We start from the raw sequence: 19,854 nt of genomic DNA, 5'->3' as shown, positions 1-19,854 counted from the left end.
CTCCGAGGTCACCACCTGCTTCAAGAAGACCACAATCATGTACTTAATGATCTGTTGAGTTGCTCGCAGAAAAATACTTTTCACTGTACCTCGGTACATGTGAAAATAAACAAAATCCAATCCAAGCATGGAACCGTATAAAACTCTAGTTAGGCCACAGCTGGAATTGTGTACAGTTCTGGTCACCACATTACAGGAAGGACTAAATTAATATAATTTTTTGAGGAAGTAACATGGAGAATTGATGAAGGTAGTGCATTGGATGTTATCTACATAGATTTCAGTAATGCATTGGACAGGATCCCACATGGCAGACCGTTCAGGAAAGTGAGTTCTCATGCGATACAGGAGAAGGTGGCAGGTTGGATCCAAAATTGACTCAGTAACAGGAACAAAAGGGTAATTGCCAATGGGTAATTATGCAAATGAAAATTATTGTAACCTCAATCGAGGTCCCGGGATTAGGACAATACGATTTCCCACGACCTCCCCAGAATGGGCACCCCCTTTAAGGGGGTGGGGCTTCCCCTCCATAAGGTGAGCCCCAGCTGTACAAAAACCCTGGACTCAGTGCAGGTCGGGGGAGAAGACTCTTAGGGGAGTGGAGGAGTATTGGGATTGTATTTAAATAAACCTAGTTAGTAATTTCTACGATCATCTAGGCACTCTACTTATCGTGGTTCAACGGAAATGTTTTCCAATTGTGTTCCACAGGGCTCAGTGTTGGGGTCCTTGTTTTTCGTTGTATATATTAATGATTTAGACTTGTGGGAGGCATGAATGGGAAATTTGCAATGACACAACAATTGGCCATATTGTTGATAACAAAGTGGGTAGCTGTCGACTCCAGTATATTAACTGGCGTAGCCAAGTGGCGGAGATGTGGCAAATAGAATTCAATCCGGAAAAGTGTGAGGTAATGCGTTTGGGGAGGGTAAACAAAGCAAGGGAATACTTACTACCAGGGATGTACTTCTGCGGCTGTATAAGGCTCTGGTCAGACCCCATTTGGAGTATTGAGAGCAGTTTTGGGCCCTATATCTAAGGAAGGATGTGCTGGCCTTGGAAAGGGTCCAGAGGAGTTTCACAACAATGATCCCAGGAATAAAGAACTTTTGTATAAGGAACGGTTGAGGACTCTGGGTCTGTACTCGTTGGAGTTTAGAAGGATATGGGGGGATCTTATTGAAACTTGCAGGATACTGCGAGGCCTTGATAGAGTGAACGTAGAGCGGATGTTTCCACTTGTCGGAAAAACTAGAACCAGAGGACACCATCTCAGACTTAAGGGATCAGCCAGAGGGTAGTGAATCTGTGGAACTCTTTACCGCAGAAGGCTGTGGAGGCCAAATCACTGATCGTCTTTAAGACAGAGTTAGATAGATTCTTGATTAATAAGGGGATTAGGGGTTATTGGGAGAAGGCAGAAGAACGGGGATGAGAAAATAACAGCCATGATTGAATGCAGACTCGATGGGCCGAGTGGTCTAATTCTGCTCCTATGTCTTATGGTCTTAATAAACAGGAAGATATTGAGAGAAGTTGAGGAAGTGACATCCGGGAATGCACAGGTTCCTGAAGGTAGCAGGGCAGGTGGACAAGGTGGTCAAGAAAGCTTATGGAATGAGTTTCCGGTTGCAGCTATGCGCGTCGCACGTTCGGCAGCTCCCACCAGAAGCAGACTTTTGGGCTCTTTTTAGGGTCCCCAGCGGCATTTGTTCGACGGTTCCCAGTGTGGGAAGGTGACAGTAACATTTCCCCGCCACTGTATGGATTGCACCAGGAGTGGAGCGGTGAAAAAAGTAGTTTTGGAGCAGCGAAAAGTGCGAGGGAGGAAAATCAAGATGGCGGTGGGTGGAGACCAGACAGCGTGGGCGCAGTGGACACAGGAACAACAGGAGTTTCTCCAGCGCTGCTTCACGAAATTGAAAGCAGAGCTGTTGGAGCCGATGAAGGCTCTGATAGACAAGCTGCTCGAGACCCAGAAGGCCCAAGGGGCGGCGATCCGGGAGGTGTGACAAAAGGCCTCGGAGAACGAGGACGAGATCTTGGGCCTGGCGGTGAAGGTAGAGGCGCACGAGGCGATGCATAAGAAATGGCAGGAGACGTTCGAGGACATGGAGAATCGGTCGAGGAGGAAGAACCTGCGGATTCTGGGTCTCCCGGAGGGAGTGGAGGGGTCGGATATTGGTGCATACGTGGTCACGATGCTGAACACGTTGATGGGCGCGGGGGCCTTCCCGAGGCCCCTGGAGCTGGATGGGGCTCAGCCCTGAGTCCTGGCGAGGAGGCCCAAGCCCAACGAGTCGCCGCGGGCGGTGCTGGTGCGGTTCCACCGCTTCGTGGACAGGGAGTGTGTCCTAAGGTGGGCAAAGAAGGAGCGGAGCAGCAGGTGGGAGAATGCAGAGGTCCGTATATACCAGGACTGGAGCGCGGAGGTGGCCATGAAGAGGGCCGGGTACAATCGGGCTAAGGCGGCTCTGCATCGGAAGGGGATGGATTTTGGAATTTTGCAGCCGGTGCAACTGTGGGTCACTTTCAAGGACCGCAACCACTACTTCGAGACGCCGGGGGAGGTGTGGACCTTTATCCAGGCCGAAAAGTTGGACTCGGATTGAGGGTCGGTTGCGAGGGGCTGTCGGGAGGGGATTGATGTGATTGTTGTGTTTTGGGGGATGTTCTGTTCTGTTTGGTACTGTTTTCTTTTTGCGCGCTGGGTGAGGTAGGGCGAAATGGTTCGTAGTGGGGGTTTGGTGAGAGTGTGGGCGTCAGTGGCTGGAAGACCCATTGGGGGGAGGGGAGGCCCGAGGTGGGGGAGCTGGGATCTGGCTGCGAAAGGGAGCTGCGCCAGGGGCCAGTTTGGTGGAAAGCGCGGGCTTTTTCCCACGCTAGGGAAGGAAGGGGGTGGGGTCGGGGGGGAGGTGTGGTGCTGGAGAGGAGCGTCCGCTGATGGAAGGAAGGGGGGAGAAGAGATTCTCACACTGGGGGGGGTCGATGGAGTGGCAGGAGCGGCCGGGGTCAACAGACTTACGGGAGTGCTATGAGGGGAGCAACGCAGCTAGGGGGGGGGGGGGGAACCTAGCTTTTGGGGGGGGGGGGGAACCTAGCTTTTGGGGGGGGTGGCGAGACTGGGTTGCTGCTGCATTGGCCAAAGGGGCGCTGGAGCCTAAAGAGAGAGTCGGGGTGGGGGTCTGCCACTGGGAGGAACGGAGAGTGCGGGAGGCGGGGGCACGTGGCTGGCCTAGAAAGGGAGATGGCTAATCGGCGGCGGGGGGGGGGGGGAAGCCCCCTGATCTGGCTGATAACTTGGAATGTGAGAGGCCTGAACGGGGCGGTCCAGAGGGCCCGTGTGTTCGCGCACCTGAAGGGACTGAAGGCAGATGTGGTCATGCTCCAGGAGACGCATTTGAGGGTGGCAGACCAGGTTAGGCTGAGAAAGGGGTGGGTAGGGCAGGTTTTTCATTCGGGGTTGGACGCAAAGAATCGAGGGGTGGCGATTTTGGTGGGGAAGCGGGTGTCGTTTGAGGCGCTGAGCATTGCGGCAGACAATGGAGGTAGGTACGTGATGGTGAGTGGTAAGCTGCAGGGGGTGCGGGTGGTCTTGGTGAATGTGTATGCCCCGAATTGGGACAATGCCAGATTTATGCAGCGCATGTTGGGCCGGATTCCGGACCTGGAGGCAGGGAGCTTGATAATGGAGGAGGACTTTAATACGGTATTGGATCCAGCATTAGACTGCTCTAGGTCCGGGACGGGTAAGAGGCCGGCGGCGGCCAAGGTGTTGAGGGGGTTTATGGACCAGATTGGAGGAGTGGACACATGGAGGTTTGTTAGGCCGGGGGCCAGGGAATTCTCTTTCTTTTCCCACGTCCATAAAGCCTACTCCCGGATTGACTTCTTCGTTTTGAGCAGGGCGCTGATCCCGAGGGTGGAGGACACGGAGTATTCGGCCATAGCCATCTCAGACCATGCCCCGCACTGGGTGGAGCTCGAGCTAGGGGAGGAGAGGGACCAGCTCCCGCTGTGGCGCCTGGAGGTGGGTTTGCTGGCAGATGAGGTGGTGAGCGGGCGGATCTGGAGGTGCATTGAAAGAAAACTAGAGGTTAACGATAATGGGGAGGTGCAGGTAGGGGTGGTCTGGGAGGCACTGAAGGCGGTGATTAGGGGAGAGCTAATCTCCACTAGGGCCCACAAGGAGAGGAAGGAGAGGAGAGAGAGGGAGAGGTTGGTGGGGGAGATTTTAAGGGTAGATAGAAGGTATGCAGAGGTCCCTGAGGAGGGACTACTCAAGGAGCGACGAAGCCTCCTGGCCGAGTTTGACCTGTTGACCACCAAGAAGGCGGAGGTGCAGTGGAGGAAGGCGCAAGGGGCGATGTATGAATACGGGAGGCTAGCCGGATGCTGGAACAGCAGCTTCGGAAGCGGGAGGCAGCGAGGGAGACTGGGGCAGTTAGGGATAAAGGGGGCAACACGGTGCGGAGTGCGATGGGAATAAATGGGGTATTTAGAGACTTCTATGAGGGGCTGTATAGGTCTGAGCCCCCGATGGATGAGTGGGGGATGCGTTGTTTTCCTGACCGGCTGAGGTTCCCGAGGGTAGAGGAGGAGCAGGTGGCGAGGCTTGGGGCATCGGTAGGGCTGGAGGAGCTGACTAAGGGGCTGGGAGTATGCAGGCGGGGAAGGCACCGGGGCCAGATGGGTTCCCGGTGGAATTTTACAGGAAGTATATGGACCTGTTGAGCCCACTACTAGTGAGGACTTTCAATGAGGCGAGGGGGGGGGGGGGGGGGGGGGGGGTCGCACCCCCGACGATGTCCAGAGTGCTGATCTCGAAGCAGGACAAGGACCCTTTACAGTGTGGGTCGTATAGGCCAATCTCGCTCCTTAACGTGGATGCGAAGCTGTTAGCGAAGGTGTTGGCTACCAGAATTGAGGACTGTGTCCCGGGGGTGATCCACGAGGACCAGTAGGGTTTCGTGAAGGGAAGGCAGCTAAACACCAATGTGCAGAGGCTCCTAAATGTAATCATGATGCCTGCAGTGGAGGGGGAAGCGGAGATAGTGGCGGCTATGGATGCGGAGAAGGCCTTCGATAGGGTGGAGTGGGGGTACCTCTGGGAAGTGTTGAGGAGCTTCGGGGAAGGGCTCGTTAGTTGGGTTAGGTTACTGTACGAAGCCCCGGTGGTGGTTTGGCCACAAATCGGAGGAGGTCAGAATACCTTTGGCTGTACCAGGGGACGAGGCAGGGGTGCCCCATATCCCCCCTGCTATTTGCGTTGGCAATTGAGCCTTTGGCGATGGCTTTGAGGGAGTCCAGGAACTGGAGGGGGCTGGTGCTTTTGGGGTGGGGGTGGGGGGGGGTGGGGGAGGAGAACATCGAGTATCGCTGTATGCCGACGACCTGTTACTGTATGTGGCAGACCCAGTGGGGGGGGGGGATGCCGGAGGTGTTGCGGATCCTCAGGGAGTTTGGAGACTTTTCCGGATACAAGTTCAACATGGGGAAGAGTGAGCTATTCGATATACACCCAGGGGACCAGGGAAGAGGGATAGACGAGCTTCCACTGAAGAGGGCGGAAAGGAGTTTTCGGTACCTAGGGATCCAGGTGGCCAGGAGCTGGGAGGCCCTACACAAGCTCAACTTGACGAGGCTGGTGGAGCAGATGGAGGAGGAGTTTAAAGGTGGGATATGCTGCCACTCTCCCTGGCGGGTAGGGTACAATTGGTGAAGATGACGGTGCTCCCGAGGTTCCTTTTTATATTCCGGTGCCTCCCTATCTTGATCCCCAAGGCCTTTTTTAAGCGGGTCAGCAGGAGCATCATGGGGTTTGTATGGGCGAAAAAGACCCCAAGGGTGTTTCTGGTACGGAGCAGGGACAGAGGGCTAGCGTTGCCTAATCTGTGTGGGTACTACTGGGCTGCCAATGTGGCGATGATACGCAAGTGGGTAATGGAGGGGGAGGGGACGGCGTGCGAGAGGCTGGAGATGGCGTCCTGTGTGGGCACGAGCCTGAGAGCGCTGGTGACGGCACCGCTGCCGCTCCCGCCGCCAAGGTACACCATGAGTCCAGTGGTGACGGCGACCCTCAAAATTTGGTGGCAGTGGAGACGCCACGGGGGGGGGGGGGGGGGGGGGGGGGGGCAGAGGCTTCGGTGTGGTCCCCGATCCGAGAGAACCATTGGTTTGTCCCGGGGAGACTGGATGGGGGGTTCCTGAGCTTGCACAGGGCAGGTATTAGAAGGGGACCTGTTTATAGATGGGAGGTTTGCGAGCCTTGGGGCGTTGGAGGAACAATTCAGGCTCCCCCCTGGAAATGCCTTCAGGTACATGCAGGTAAGGGTGTTTGTAAGACGGCAGGTGAGGGAATTTCCGCTACTGCCAGCATGTGGGATCCAGGATAGGGTGCTCTCGGGGGTGTGGGTTGGAGAAGGCAAGGTATCGGCGATCTACCAGGAGACGCAGGAGGAGGCGGCCTCGGTGGAGGAGCTGAAAGGTAAATGGGAGGAGATAGACGAGGATACGTGGGCGGACGCCCTGGTTATGGTAAATTCGTCCTCCTCTTGCGCCAGGCTTAGCCTGATACAATTTAAGGTTCTGCACAGGGCGCACATGACTGGGGCAAGGCTGAGTCGGTTTTTTGGAGTAGAGGACAGGTTTTTCATAGAATTATCATAGAATTTACAGTGCAGAAGGAGGCCATTCGGCCCCTCGAGTCTGCACCAGCTCTTAGAAAGAGCACCCTACCCAAGGTCAACACCTCCACCCTATCCCCATAACCCAGTAACCCCACCCAACACTAAGGGCAATTTTGGACACGAAGGGCAATTTATCATGGCCAATCCACCTAACCTGCACATCTTTGGACTGTGGGAGGAAACCGGAGCACCCGGAGGAAACCCACGCACACACAGGATGTGCAGACTCCGCACAGACAGTGACCCAAGCCAGAATCGAACCTGGGACCCTGGAGCTGTGAAGCAATTGTGCTATCCACAATGCTACCGTGTTCGGGGAGACCAGTAAATCACGCCCACATGTTCTGGGCGTGCCCACCGCTGGATGGGTTCTGGAGGGGCGTTGCGAGGATGGTGTCGAAGGTGGTACACACCTGGGTTAAGCCAGTTGGGGGCTCGCACAATTTGGGGTATCGGACGAGCCGGGAGTGCAGGAAGCGAAGGAGGCCGGTATTCTGGCCTTTGCATCCCTGGTAGCCCGGCGGAGGATTCTGCTACAGTGGAAGGATGCGAGGCCCCAAGCGTGGAAGCCTGGATCAGCGACATGGCAGGGTTCATTAAATTGGAGAGGGTAAGATTTGCCTTAAGAGGATCTGTGCAAGGGTTCTTCAGGCGGTGGCAACCGTTCCTGGACTTTCTAGCGGAGCGTTAGGAGGTGGACAGCAGCAGCAGCAACCCGGGGCGGGGGGGGGGGGGGAGAGAGAGAGAGAGAGCGAGAGAGAGGAGAGGAGAGAGGGAACTGTATAAAACGCTGGTTAGACCTGGAATTGTGTCCAGTTCTGGTCACCACCGAATATAAAATAAAAACAAATTACTGCGGGTATTGGAATTTTGGTTTCTCTTCACAGGAAGGACACATTGCGTACAGGAGATTTACAAGAATGTTGCCAGGGCTTGAAAATTGCAGTTTTGAGGACAGGTTAGGTTGTTTTCCTTAGAACAGAAGGGGTTAAGGGGTGACTAATTGAGGTGTACAAGATTATCAGAGGCATAAGACAGGAAAGACTTGGGGCGGGATTCTCCGACCCCCTGCCGGGTCGGAGAATCGCCGGGGGCTGGCGTGAATCCCGCCCCCGCCGGTTGCCAAATTCTCCAGCACTGGATATTCGGCAGGGGCGGGAATCGTGCCGGCAACACCCTGGCGATTCTCCGGCCCGCGAAGGGCTGAAGTCCCGCTGCTGTCATGCCAGTCCCGCCGGCGAGAATCAAACCACCTCCCTTAACGGCGGGACTAGGTGGCGCGGGTGGGCTCCGGGGTCCTTTGGGGGGGGGGGGGGGGGGAGGATCTGGCTCGGGGGTGTCCCCCCACGGTGGCCTGGCCCGCGATCGGGGCCCACCGATCCAGGGGCGGGCCTGTGATGTGGGGGCACTCTTTTGCCTCCACCTCGGCCACAGCCTTCACCATGGGCGACGCGTAAGAGACACCCCCCCTGCGCATGCGCGGGGATGACGTCAGCAGGCGCTGACGCTCCCGCGCATGCGCGGACTTCCGCCGGCCGGCAAAGTCCTTTTGGCACCGGCTGGCGTGGCGCCAAATGCCTTTCCCGCCGGCTGGCGGCGTGCCAACCACTCCGCCGCAGGGCTAGCCCCTCAAAGTGAGGGCTTGGCCCCTAAAGGTGCAGAGAAATCCGCACCTTTGGGGCGGCCCGACGCCGGAGTGGTTCCTGCCACTCCATCCCACCGGGACCCCCCGCCCCGCCGGGTAGGGGAGAATCCTGGCCTTGTTTCCCTTAGCTGAGGGTCAATTAGCAGGGGACATGAGGAAAGCGTTTTCCACCCAGAGGGTAGTGAGCCTCTGGAATCCACTGCCCAAGTTGATGCTGAAATGCTGAACTCATTTAAAAGGTACCTGGATTTGCATCAGAAGTGTTGTAACCTGCAAAGCTTTGTACCAGGTGCTGGAAAATGGGATTAAAATAAGCAGCTAGTTTTTTTTCTTCTCTTTTTGGCAGAGGTTTAAAAAAATATTATTTTGAACACCCAAACATGTTTTATATTTTGTTTGTGACCTATCACTTGCACGGTACCATGGACTTGGTCACTGGATTCAAACACTGTTATAGCTTAAATTACAAAATCAGAAGAGTTGAAATGACAAGAGTATCACACAAATTGATGAAAGGGGAAAGAAAAGGTTGAGCTGTCTCTGACAGAAGTGCTGATCTGCTTACAGTTAGAGTTGTTAAAGCAGTGTAGCAAAAATTAGTTATAAAGAAAATGCTTGTATTTTAAGTGTGTTGACATTCCGTGGGTAAACAAGACTGCCATTTTGTACTTGTATAGGTTGCAGTCGCTTGACTTGTATATCCAAATAACTCCATTGATCGGGGGGTCACATACCTGGATCGGGCTCGATGTGGGAGAATAGTTTTAGCTTCAGCTGCTACAAATCCATCTGAAAGACGCCAGGAGTCTTGGAAACGGCTGGGATCTGTCAGGTTGAGGAGGGGGGGGAAAAGAGCAAAATGCAATATAAGAAATCATGGAATTAGAAAGGGCCCATTTCAGCTCATCAAGCATGCTTCTTCTATCATCTATGCGCACTGTACTTGGGTATACAGGGCAGAATATAAAGTTAGCATGTGACAAGAAACTCAGAAATGCAGTAACCAATGAGGATAGTAACAAATTTCAAGAGGACAGACAGACTGATGAAATGGACAGACACATGACGGATGAAATTTAACAGAAGTATGGAGTGGCACATTCTGGTGGGAAGCATGAAGAAAGGCAATATAAACTAAGTGGTATCATGTACTACACAACTGCGTGAAGGTGACAGAACAAAAGTTGAGGAGGTTGTTAATAAAGCATATAGGATTCTTGGCTTTATTAATAGATTCACCTGAGGAAGGAGCAGCGCTCCGAAAGCTAGTGACATCGAAACAAACCTGTTGGACTTTAACCTGGTGTTGTAAGACTTCGTACTTTATTAATAGAGGCAGAGTACCAAGGCAAGAAAATTATGATAAACTATTCAAGTGAAAGGGAGTGGCACTAATTGGATAGCTCTCCAAAAGAGTCAACACAGACTTGGTCTCCTTCTGTGCTGTATCATTTTATGATCCCTCATACTTCTCTTCCACCTTTAATCTGTAAGCTTTAAAGTCCACAGTTGGCAATGGCTAGCTGTTACTTCTCAATTTATCTTGGCTGCCGGGCAGCACTGTGGGGCAATGGTTAGCACTGCTGTCTCACGGCGCCGAGGTCCCAGGTTCGATCCCGGTTCTGGGTCACTGTGCGTGTGGAATTTGCACATTCTCCCCGTGTTTGGGTGGGTTTCCCCCCCACAACACAAAGATGTGCAGGCTAGGTGGATTGGTTACACTAAATTGCCCCTTAATTTGGAAAAAATGAATTGGGTACTCAAAATTTATTTTTTTTAAATAAAATTTTTTACCTTGGCTGCTATTCGTGTCATTTGTACTGCTGCTGTGCACTATAGGTTTTGTACTGCTGCCATTTGTACTGCTGCTGTGCACTATAGGTTTTGTACTGCTGCCATTTGTACTGCTGCTGTGCACTATAGGTTTTGTACTGCTGCCATTTGTACTGCTGCTGTGCACTATAGGTTTTGTACTGCTGCCATTTGTACTGCTGCTGTGCACTATAGGTTTTGTACTGCTGCCATTTGTACTGCTGCTGTGCACTATAGGTTTTGTACTGCTGCCATTTGTACTGCTGCTGTGCACTATAGGTTTTGACCTTTCATCCATCCTTGGCAACAAAAACATCCCAAGAAATAAAAACAACATTCTAATCTCTGTATTCTCACTGTAGTTTATAACATTTCTGCCAAATGCAGAACTTCAAGAGTGAGTGTGGCTGATGCACATATCCAGCAGAGGGTAGCAGCGATAAAGGATTGAACTACAAAGGGTCGAAAGTACACAATGTCCTAACTTTTAGTTTCTTATCAGGATTTCAGAAATGGAACAGATATGTCCCCAATTCTTATACGTTCTCTCTCAAATATTTTCTCTTGCATAAAAATATTTTGGGGATTTGATGCATTTGTTATTTATCAGAATTATAGACAATATATGGGAGAAACAAAAAGGTAATCTGTGCAATTGTGGATGGGAAACAGAGAGGGATATTTAACACATTTTTCAGATGTAGGAGCCAATGTTTCATTTTTCTTTTTAAATTATCCTCTTCTTTGGCTACTTTACTCCAACCTTCCAGCATGAGTCAATGAATAGCACCCAGAAACATGATCCTAGCTGATAAAGTCCCTCGGCAGAGGAGGAGAAAACAGAAGTTATCCTTGGTGGCAGTCATGTGGAATATGCAAGTTCAAATGAAAGGGACAGCGTAGACGTGTGGTATGGCACTGGACAGCTAACCTAGAGATCAACTCCATCTGAGGTAGTTTATGAATTCAGTGCTTCACCAGCAAATAGCAATTCAAGTTTTAGCATTGATATTTTAAAAATGACTGGCTTGCTGCTGTGCTTCAGGATTAGAAATCTGCTAACCCTACCTGGTTTAGCTTGCATGTACAAAGAACAAAGAAAAGTACAGCACGGGAACAGACCCTTCGGCCCTCCAAGCCTGCGCCGACCATGCTGCCCATCTAAACAAACCAGTCCGACATGTGGTTGACTCTAAATGCCTCAGGGAAAGCATGGGTAATAACCGCTGCCTTAAGAGCGTCTCCTAGCTGCCAATAAGTAAGGATTGGCCTTTTGTTTTTCAACCAGAACCTCGCCTCCCAAAAGACTCCCTATTCTAACCTTGTGAAATGGTGACTCCTAATCTACTCTTGCATGGGTCTATGCTTCTGAATAAACACCAGCTCTACGTACTTTCTAACTGTCCAGTACCGTCCCGAAGAGTGTTGACAAACTCTGAACAACTTGCATTTATACAGCACCTTCAACATAACAAAACATCCCAAGAAATAAAAACAACATTCTAATCTCTGTATTCTCACTGAAGTTTATAACATTTCTGCCAAATGCAGAACTTCAATAGAAAGGATTCCCAAAGATGAACAAGTTAGTGATACATTACAACATGTACTAATAGGCAAAGAATCCCATGTAGAGGCATTCATCTTCAGCAGTGTGAGAACGGACAGGGTTTTAAACAGTTTTCAAAAAGCTACATCAACCCAACATATCCTCAGATGGGTCATGGTCAATTACAGAGACTTGGGCAATTTACCCAACTCTAACTGGGAAAAGCTTTCATTCTTTGCAAACATCATACAGGCAGCAAACAAATGTTCATTATCAAAGTAGTGGGCTCACAGCTGGCCTGAGCAGCTCATGTTCCTTTCAAGTATGACGTCGTGACAAAGAGAATGTTCACCCACCTACACTGAGCAGAGCTTCAGAAAAATCCTGCGTTGTCACAGGGATAGGGAGTCGGAAGATATCGTATAACACCTCCAGCAGACCACGCTGTCAAAGTGAGAAGGAGAAAGAAATTTGTCAGTATTCAAAAGGTTCATTGTCAAGAGGAACATCTGGCAACACATACCAGTAGAGGCACTGAAAAATCCATTTAATGTAGTCAGGCAAAACTCGAATAACACTATCATAAGAAAAGTTCAACAAGAATGAAAAGGCCTAACAGATTGATCCCTTTCTTGACAAACCTTGTTAACATCACATAGAAACATACATAGGAAATATAAACTGGAGGGGGCCATTCGGCCCTGCTCCGCCATTCATTATGATCATGGCTGATGATAATAATAATAATAATAATAATACTCGCTTTTGTCACAAGTAGGCTTCAATGAAGTTACTGTGAAAAGCCCCTAGTCGCCACATTCCGGCACCTGTTCGGGGAGGCCGGTATGGGAATTGAACCCGCGCTGCTGTCCTGGTTCTGTTAGCCCACTGTGCTAAACCAGCCCCTTATGATCATCCATCAAGTTCAATACCCTGATCCCGCCTTCCACCCCCCCCCACCCCCCCAATATCCCTTGATCCCTTTAGCCCCAAGAGCTATAACTAATTCCTTGTTGAAATGACACAATAATTTCGCCTCAACTATTTTTTGTGGTAGCGAATTCCAGATTCACCACTCTCTGGGTGAAGACATTTCTCCTCACCTCAGTCCTAAAAGGTTTACCCCTTATCCTCAAACTGTGACCCCTAGTTCTGGAGTTCCCCCACCATCGGGAACATTCTTTCTGAATCTACCCTGTCTAATCCTGTTAGAATTTTGTATGTTTCTTTGAGATTCCCTCTCACCCTTCTAAATTCCAATGAATATAATCCGAACTGACTTAGTCTCTCCTCATATGACAGTTCCACATCCCAGCAATCAACCTGGTAAACCTACCCATGTTCTTATTCCATAAACACAATCACCTCATGAACCCACTTACAGTGCCTATTTCAATATCCTTACCCGCTTAATTAATTCCACAATGATTATCTTTTGACAAAAAAATGTTCCACACCCAGGGTCCTCTAACCCTGGACTCTTTTTAAATGATTTGACCCATGTAAATTAACCTGTCAACAGCCAATAAGCTGCCTGGATCAGTTTGTCAATTCATTGAAAACTTCAAGATCACTTTTGTTGAATCTTTTATTGAGTACCTATCTTCAAAGGTATGGTATATAGCATTTGTATTGATGATTAAACAGTTCTAGCAAGACTTCCCTACTTGTATACTCCACCCTCCTTGTAATAAAGGCCTAAATTTCATTTGCCTTAATTATTTGCTGTACCTGCATCCTACATTTTTGTGATTCATATTGTGATCCCTCTGTACTACAGCATTCAAGATCTCTCTCTCTATTTAAATAATATTTTACTTTTCTATTCTTCCAACCATAATGGATAACCTTATATTTTCCTACATTATACTCTATCTGCCATGTGTTTTCTCACTCACAACCTATCAACAGTAAAATATTTGTTCTCTGGCATGTTCAGATTGATTGATGCCGATTTTCAAAGTGCCAATTAACGAGGAGTTACATTACTCTGGACACAAGACAAAATACTGTGGATGCTGGAATCTGAAACAAGAAGAGGATTCTGGAAACATTCAGCAAGTAGAACCATAGAAAAGTTACAGCACAGAAGGAGGCCATTTGGTCCATCTTGTCCGTGCCAGTCCAAGGACACCCAGGTGCCCATTCTAATCCCACCTTCCTGCATCCGGTCCATCACCCTGTAGCTTACAGCACTTATGGTGCACATCCAGGTACTTTTTTAAAGAGACAGTAAGATGTCTTACAACACCAGGTTAAAGTCCAAGAGGTTTGTTTCGAATCACTAGCTTTCAGAGCTCAGCTCCTTCATCAGGTGAGTGAGGAGCTGAGCGAGGAGCTGAGCTCCGAAAGCTAGTGATTCAAAACAAACCTGTTGGACTTTAACCTGGTGTTGTAAGGCTTCTTACTGTGCCCACCCCAGTCCAACTCCGGCATCTCCACATTATTTTTAAAAAGAGAGTTTAGGGTCTCTGCTTCTACCAACTTAAGCAGCAAATTCCAGACTCCCACTACCCTCTACGTAAAAACGTTCTTCCTCATGTCCCCTCTACACCTTCTGCCACTTATCTTGAATCTACATCCCCGGTTCTAGAATGCTGGATCCAAGGGAAATAATTTTATCCTGACCACTCTTATCAATTCCCCTCATATTTTGTACACCTCAATTAAGTCACCCCGCAGCCTTTTTTGTTCCAAGGAAAATAACCCCAACCTATCCAATCTCTCCTTGTGGATAAACCTTTCTAGCCCTGGAAACATTTTTGTAAGCCTCCTCTATATTCTCTCCAGAGCAATTACGTCCTTCCTGTAATGTGGTGACCAGAACTGCACACAATATTCCGGTTGCGGCCTCACCAGTCTGGCAGAATCTATCAGGAGAGAAACAGACTTAACGTTTTGAGTCCTTTGACTCTTTATCAGAACTGAAAGGAGGGAGAATGTAGAAACTGCAACAAAAAGTAGCAACTTCAAGAACAAAACACAGAAAGTCTGGTGTGAGAAGAGGAGGGGGATGTTTTGCATTGAGGCAATACAAGTATGGAATATTTATTAAAAAGAGGTTTAAGGTGGAGGAAAAAGGTCACAATCTAAAGTTGCCGAACTCAACATCGGGCGCTGACAGCTGCAATGTGCCAATAAGATGAGATGTTGCTCCTCCAGATTGCTCCGGGCTTCACTGGAGCATCCTTCACAGCAGGCCAAGGATGGACATGTGGGCATGAGAGCAAGGTGCTGAGTTAAAATGGCAAGCAACAGGAACATTGGGGTCATGCTCGCAGGCTGAGTGAAAGTGTTCCCCAAAGCAGTCGCCCAGTCTGCGTTTAGTCTCCTCAATGTAGAGGAGACTGCATTGGGAGCAGCGAATGCAACAGCCCAAATTGAAAGAGGTACAAGTGAAACATTGCTCAACCTGAAAGGAATATTTAGGGCCTTGGACAGTGAGGAGGTAACGGGGCAGGTGTTGCACATTCTGTGATTGCAGGGGAAGAATCTGTGGAAATCGGAGATTTGGGCTTGAAAGTTGGGCATGATGGAGGAGTGGACCAGGGTGGCACGGAGGGAGCAGTCCTTGCTGAATGCCGACAGGGGCAGGTGAGGGGAAGATGTGTTTTGTGGTAGCATGGAACTGGAGTTGGTGGCAATGGCAGAGAATGATCCTTTGAATGCAGAGGCTAGTGGGGTGAAAAGTGAGGACAAGGGGAACCATATCAATGTTCTGGGAGGGAGAGGAAGGGGTGAGGGCAGACGCGTGGGAGATGGGTGGAACCCATATCTAATATAGATAGATCGGAATTAAAAAAAATAAAAGAATGCATGGCCTGAAGACTGAAAGCAATCGGCTCTTTAAAAAAATTGAGCTGCCAAAAATTCAGGTTACTGGAGTATTCCAATCGGTAGCGTGTCAGATAACACTTTTTACTGCTGCATACTCTTCGTATCTTCAACTTATTTTCCTACCTGTCTTTAGACCTTCAGAAAATTTGGCTACAATAGTCAGTCCCACATGTAACTCATTAATATAGATAACTAATTGTTGAGGTCATAGCACTGATGCCTATAGACCCCAGTAGTTACAGATTGCCAAGTTGAAAATGACCCAGCTCTGTTCCCCCAGTCAGTTTGCTCATCCTCTTAATATGTCGCCCTTCACCACAGGCTTTGAACGTCTGTAGTTTTAGGTGGCACTTTATCGCGAGCCTTCTGGAAATCCAAATACATCACATCCAATGGTTCCCCTTTATTCACCCTGCTTGTTACATCCTCAAAGAACGCTAATAAATTTGTCACACATGGTTTCCCTTTCAAACTCTCCCTGATTATATTATGATTTTCTAATTATCCTGCTACACCTTCCTTAACAATGGGTTCCAAAGTTTTCACAACGACAGATCTTAGGTTAACTTGCCTACAGTCTCTGCCTCCCTCCTTTCTTGAATAGGGACATGTACATTTGCATTTTTCTAATCCGCTGGAACCTTGGGAATTTTGAAACATTGCAACCAATAAATCCTCTAGCCCTGCAGTCACTTCTTTTAGACTATCAGGTCCAGGAGATTTGTCAGCCTTTTGGGGGAAGAGATGCTGACTGACAAGGCCTCGTCCTATGAGAGAAGGATGAGGGTCTCCTTGGTCCTCCTGGCATGCCGGACCATTGCCTCCATCGCCGGTCCGCAACCCTCCAAGCTCCTCCCCCAGCTCGTCACCATCCCCTCCTGGTCCGGCTCTTCCTCAGACGAGGTCACATATCCCTCCTCCTCCCCCTCCAGCATGTCGCCCTGATGTGCCAGGGTGCCGAGGGCACAGCAAACCACCACAAAGCAGAGACGCTCCGAGAGGCGTACTGCAGTGCACCACCGAAGTGGTCCAGGTATCGGAACATAGCATTTTGAACAGTCCAATGCACCGCTCAATGGCAGCATCGGTAGCAACACGGTGATATCAGGTCTCCGCCTCGGTCTCCGGCCTCCGCACGGGCGTAGCCAGCTAGGGCCTCAGCAGTCCCTTATCCCCCAAGAGCCAACCTGTCATCTTGGGGTGGTCCTCGAAGGCACCAGGTATCTGCGAGTGTCCCAGGATATAGCTGTCATGCATGCGCCCTGGGAAGCGTGCACACATGTGCATGATCAGAGGTGGTGGTCGCACACAAATTGAACATTCAGGGAGTGGAACCCCCTCCTGCTAATGAAGGGCACTCCCCTGATGCTCCGGTGCCTGCAAGGCAACATGCATGCCATCAATTGCCCCCTGGACCTTGGGCAATGGGTGGAGAATCCTGCAGCCCGGCACTTTGATGGGTGTGGTCCAGCTCAAAAGTTGATATAGTCAGCCGCCTGACATGCAGAGCATCTGTGATCTCACGGATGCACTTGTGGGATGCAGCTTATGATATGCCACACACAACTCCTCGCTCGAGTTCTGGAATCAACCGGTTGCATAAAGGTTCAGGGCTGTGGTGACTATCACGGCCACCAGGAACAGGTGTTCTCCTCCTCCGCGGGATGCTAAGTCCGCGAGGACGTGGCAAATGTGCCGCACTGTCTCCTTGTAGAGGCAGAATCTCCTGCAGCACATGCTATCCGTCATCTCCTTGAAAGACCAATGACGCCTATACACCTTGGGCCATCACGGTAGCATTGTGGATAGTACAATTGCTTCACAGCTCCAGGGTCCCAGGTTCGATTCCGGCTTGGGTCACTTTCTGTGCGGTGTCTGCATATCCTCCCCGTGTGTGCGTGGGTTTCCTCCGGGTGCTCCGGTTTCCTCCCAAAGTCCAAAGATGTGCAGGTTAGGTGGATTGGCCATGATAAATTGCCCTTAGTGTCCAAAATTGTCCTTAGTGTTGGGTGGGGTTACTGGGTTATGGGGATAGGGTGGAGGTGTTGACCTTGGGTAGGGTGCTCTTTCCAAGAGCCGGTGCAGACTCGATGGGCCAAATGGCCTCCTTCTGCACTGTAAATTCTATGATAATCTATGATAATCACTGGCATCCCTTCTGAGTTCCTCCTCGGCCTGATGAGTGGCCAGGTCTTCAGCGGCCCCCTGCACATGGGTGCTGTGTCCAGCCTGTGTCAACGTTGCTGCCTTCTACGACGTCTGACTGCCTGGGGTGCCACCAGCACCACGAGGATATCCTCTGCGGGACAGACTCCATCTTCCATTTTGGTATGTCTAAGGAATTGGAGAAGATAGACTGACAATAAGTTTGGGCTTCCACCATGTCCCTTCAAATCCTCCCCCGCACCCTTACGTGTCCTACCTTTGAATGTCATCCGTTGAACCAGTTGTACTGGAAAACATCACTCTGCACACTCACTCCTCGGCCACATCAGAAGTCCCTAGACCCCAAACCCCTACCGGGAATATTAGGGAGACTGTGTACAGGTGCCCTCCACTGATCTACACACTCACCCGTTGGTCACGAGGATATCCCCAGTACTGAAGTCCAGCTCTTGACTGATTGTTAGCTGCTGCCTCTATCGTGCTGATGCTCCTAGTGTTCGGGCTTCAAAGTTTGATTGAAATGCAATCCAATAATCATCACCTGAGACACAGCCCATGTGCCCACTGGAAACCACTTGGGAATATTTTGTTTATTAAATGGTCAACAGTAACAAAAATTTGAAAGTTAAATAGGTAACATTCCACATATCACACTCACCGTTCCATATTGGTACCAATACAAAGCTATATCAGCTCATTTTCACACAAAAAACAAACACACACTATCACCCTTCGCAACTTCCTTCACAGAAATGGAGGAGAAGCCTGAGAATGTGTCATCATGACCAGAACTTTGTCATAGAAATGATCTGTCCAGCAATGTGTTACTTGTTCCATGTATCAGTGCCATTCTCCGTCCTGGAGCCGCAGCTGTGCAGGCCCCTCCCACACGGCCCAATCTCACCGGAACCAAATCCTGGTATCCACATATTCCACTGGCATTCAAGGTGCATTGAACATCCTGGGCTTCCAGCGGGTTTAACACGCAGTGACCTACCAGTTTCATGCAGCACTCACCACACCAGCAACAAAAGCATCAGCATTTCTTCAACGGCGTCATAGGTAGCCCATTTGGATCAATGTCATGCACCAGCTCCCGCAGCATCATCTTGCTTTAAACCGGATTGCTTTCTGGACTCACATGTCCACCTGAGCCCGGTATCTTTTAAAAATAAATTTACAGCACCCAATTTTTTTTTCCCAATTAAGGGGAAATTTAGCGTGGCCAATTCGACTACCCTGCACATCTTTCTGGGTTGTGGGGGGTAAGACCCACTCAGACACGGGGAGAATGTGCAAACTCCCCACAAGCAGTGACCGGGTCCAGGATTGAACCTGGGTCCTTGGCGCCATGAGGCAGCAGTGCTAATCACTGCGCTACCGTGCTGCTCCAGAACTCAGATATCGTAGAAACATTTCCGGCTACAGAAAAGGAAGGAAACAGCATCAGCAGCCTCCACACATTGCACCAAGCAGCAGGAGGAAGCAGCATACACAACCCGCAACTGTGAAGTGCTCTCACAACCAACAAGGCCAATTCCTTATTAACAATAGCTCTCAGCTGTGAAGCTTGAGCCTGCTCACAGTCAAAAGGAGTAAAAGTGACTGTGAACATCCAACCAAGAACAGGGCTCTGTCCTGAATGTTTCTGGTAGGACAGACAAGCAGCAGCCGTAGCTGCTCTGTTATGGGTATCCACAATACTTAAAGATGGCCTGAAAGACTCATGGCCAAAAATCTCCCCACCCCCGGCCCCCTCCCCCCACCAATCCAAGGCAGCTCCCATGTCGGGCACAATGCGGTGGTTAAATCCCCTACTGCCTGTGACTTAACTCACACAAAGTCTCATCTGCCTATCACCCCTGTATTCACCGACCTACATTAGCACCTGTATGCAATATCTTGAATTTAAATTTCTCATCCTTGTTTTCAAATCCTTCGATGGCCTCATCACTTCACACCTCTAATCACCTCCAATCCCACAACCCTCCGGGACATCTGCATTCCTCCAATTCTGGTTGAGTATCCTCAATTTCAATTGCTCCACCATTAGTACACCAACGGTGCCCTATTAATAAAAGTAGTAGTTGGTGTGCTCTGGAATCCTTATACATTCCACCCAACAGGGCAGAACCTGTAACCTAAAGGAT

The 19,854-nt window shown here is 49.9% G+C and overlaps 1 protein-coding gene across 2 annotated transcripts in view; it reads right to left on the bottom strand.

Annotated features, from left to right (window-relative positions):
* LOC140429071 (rapamycin-insensitive companion of mTOR-like) overlaps positions 1–19,854 on the bottom strand; it is a 321,889-nt gene that overhangs the window by 136,383 nt on the left and 165,652 nt on the right. For both annotated transcript variants that reach the window (XM_072515622.1, XM_072515623.1), the window contains 2 exons: positions 12,058–12,145; positions 9,075–9,165 (listed from right to left, as the gene is read on the bottom strand). In XM_072515622.1, coding sequence (XP_072371723.1) covers positions 9,075–9,165; positions 12,058–12,145 — 179 coding nt within the window. The remainder of the gene's footprint in view (positions 1–9,074; positions 9,166–12,057; positions 12,146–19,854) is intronic.

The sequence above is a fragment of the Scyliorhinus torazame genome, chromosome 9 (assembly GCF_047496885.1).
Source record: "Scyliorhinus torazame isolate Kashiwa2021f chromosome 9, sScyTor2.1, whole genome shotgun sequence".
Taxonomy (NCBI): Eukaryota; Metazoa; Chordata; class Chondrichthyes; order Carcharhiniformes; family Scyliorhinidae; genus Scyliorhinus; species Scyliorhinus torazame.
This window is presented reverse-complemented; position numbering and strand designations above follow the sequence as displayed.